This window comes from Zeus faber (genome assembly GCF_960531495.2).
Source record: "Zeus faber genome assembly, chromosome: 4".
Taxonomy (NCBI): Eukaryota; Metazoa; Chordata; class Actinopteri; order Zeiformes; family Zeidae; genus Zeus; species Zeus faber.
The window spans coordinates 34504052-34506019 of record NC_137191.1 but is presented as its reverse complement, the minus strand read 5'-3'; the positions used below and the strand labels follow the sequence as shown (position 1 = coordinate 34506019).

The window sequence follows — 1968 nt, the reverse complement described above, 5'->3', positions numbered from 1 at the left end:
GCTTTCAGTAGTGGAATGAAGTACATGTACTGATGTACTGCATCACCTCATGTACGTTTCGTCCTTCAATCTGCACCTAATTAGGCATATTCCGCTTTGGAGACTTTCGACTTTTACTCCACTACATTTCCAAGCGTTTTCCAAAATACCTTTACTTTTTGACTCCAATACATTTACAGACAACCATGTTACTTTGGTTTAAAAAAAAAAAACAGCTACTTGATCCGTCAAATTGCTGATTTAGAATTGCTCATCAATAATTCGGTCAGTCCGTGTAAATTACTACCATATCAACTTGTGAACAGTATTGCATGGGCAGTCATCTGTGGAAGAACGGGTGTCGGAGTTCTTAACTTGAACTTGAGAAAGGTGTACATTTTAAGTTGAGAAAACCCAATGTTTCATGTTTTTTCCAGGCTCTGTTAAATCAGGGCATTGGAATTAAAAAATATTTTTTATTTGTATTATTTTAAACACATCAAGAGCAATAACTGATATGTGTTTACTGAAGCAGAGAGGCCAATGTGGTACAGCAGTTTCACTGTTAGTACTGCTTGGTCATTTTGTGTCAGGGTATTTGTACTTTTAGTCAACTATAAGGTCTGAGGTCTGAGTACTTCCACCACCGGTCACTCATGTTGCCTGTCGGTGTCTATCCAGAAAGTTGCCCCCGCCACTGTATCACCAGGCTCACAGACACACACCCACAGCCACAGCCACAGCCACAGCCACAGCCACAGCCACACCACACCCTCACCCACGCCCACACCCACACCCACACCCACACCGCAGCCACACCCACACGGTACCTGCTCCTTCGGGACCCCTCGTTAAAGGATATGGCCATTCGGTGATCTTTTTGGCGTACTTCCGCACCACGTTGTCTTCGCTGAAGAGGAAGAGGGAGCGGTTGACCGTTAGGCAGCTCTGCCGGACGGGTATGGGGTTGTACAGGGCCATGGTCCGGGCTCGCTGGGCCATCGACTGCTTGTACATCCGCTGCGCCCCGGGGGGGCCCCCCTGCCTGCTACCCCCGCGGCCGGGCCCCCCTTGTCCGCCGGCACCCCCGCCACCCCCGCCACCACCACCTCCTCCTCCTCCTCCTCCTCCTCCGCCTCCGCCTCCGCCTCCTCCGCCTCCGTACCTGTTGGGTAGCTCGTCTCCGAAGCGCGCCATTCTGCAGACACCAAACGCCAGCGGTTAGGAAGGAGCCGGGTGGGGTGGGGGGATACTCAGAGCGACGCCTCCGCGCCCCGCCGCCCCGTCGGCCCCATCAGCACCATCGGCACCGCCCGGCCTCGGGCGCGCACACAGAGCGGAGTCCCGGCTGGCTCCGACGCGCCCTCCCCGCTGTCCCTGCCCGCCTGTCTGTCTGTCTCTCCGGGCCCCTCTCAGATATTTGCAGGAAACCTCCGAGAAGACGCCTCTACTGGTGTGTGTGTGTGTGTGTGTGTGTGTGTGTGTGTGTGTGTGTGTGTGTGTGTGTGTGTGTGTGTGTGTGTGTGTGTGTGTGTGTGTGTGTGTGTGTGCGTGCGTGCGTGCGTGCGTGCGTGCGTGCGTGCGTGTGTGTGTGTGTGTGTGTGTGCGTGCGTGCGTGCGTGCGTGCGAGGGGGAGGGACGGGCTATCCGTCTCTTTGGAACGGGAAGGGAAGAAGAGAATGTTTATGTAATTTCTGGCAGATCAGTTTGTAGAGGAAAAAATATATATATATATATATATATATATATATATATCTGTCATCTCTCTCTGAACGGATCAAGGATCAGTATAAATGTCTAAAATCCAGTGAGGACGTCGACGTTCTCCCGTTGAGACGAAAAGGCACCCCTATATATATATATATATATATATATATATATATATATATTTTGTCTTTTTTGTTTTGTGGTTTTTTTTGGTACAGGGAAAACCCTACCGTCAAGTCAGGTGTTTTTCTTTTTTTTGCATTTCAATAGACAAACATAACG

The 1968-nt window shown here is 50.8% G+C and overlaps 1 protein-coding gene across 1 annotated transcript in view; it reads right to left on the bottom strand.

Moving 5' to 3' along the window:
• The window catches only part of cacna1ab (calcium channel, voltage-dependent, P/Q type, alpha 1A subunit, b), a gene marked incomplete at both ends in the record, with an annotated part of 106285 nt that extends 105109 nt beyond the window's left edge, over positions 1 to 1176 (bottom strand). The window contains 1 exon segment of the mRNA XM_079998788.1: positions 842 to 1176. Coding sequence (XP_079854914.1) covers positions 842 to 1176 — 335 coding nt within the window.
• Between the last annotated feature and the right edge of the window lie 792 nt (positions 1177 to 1968).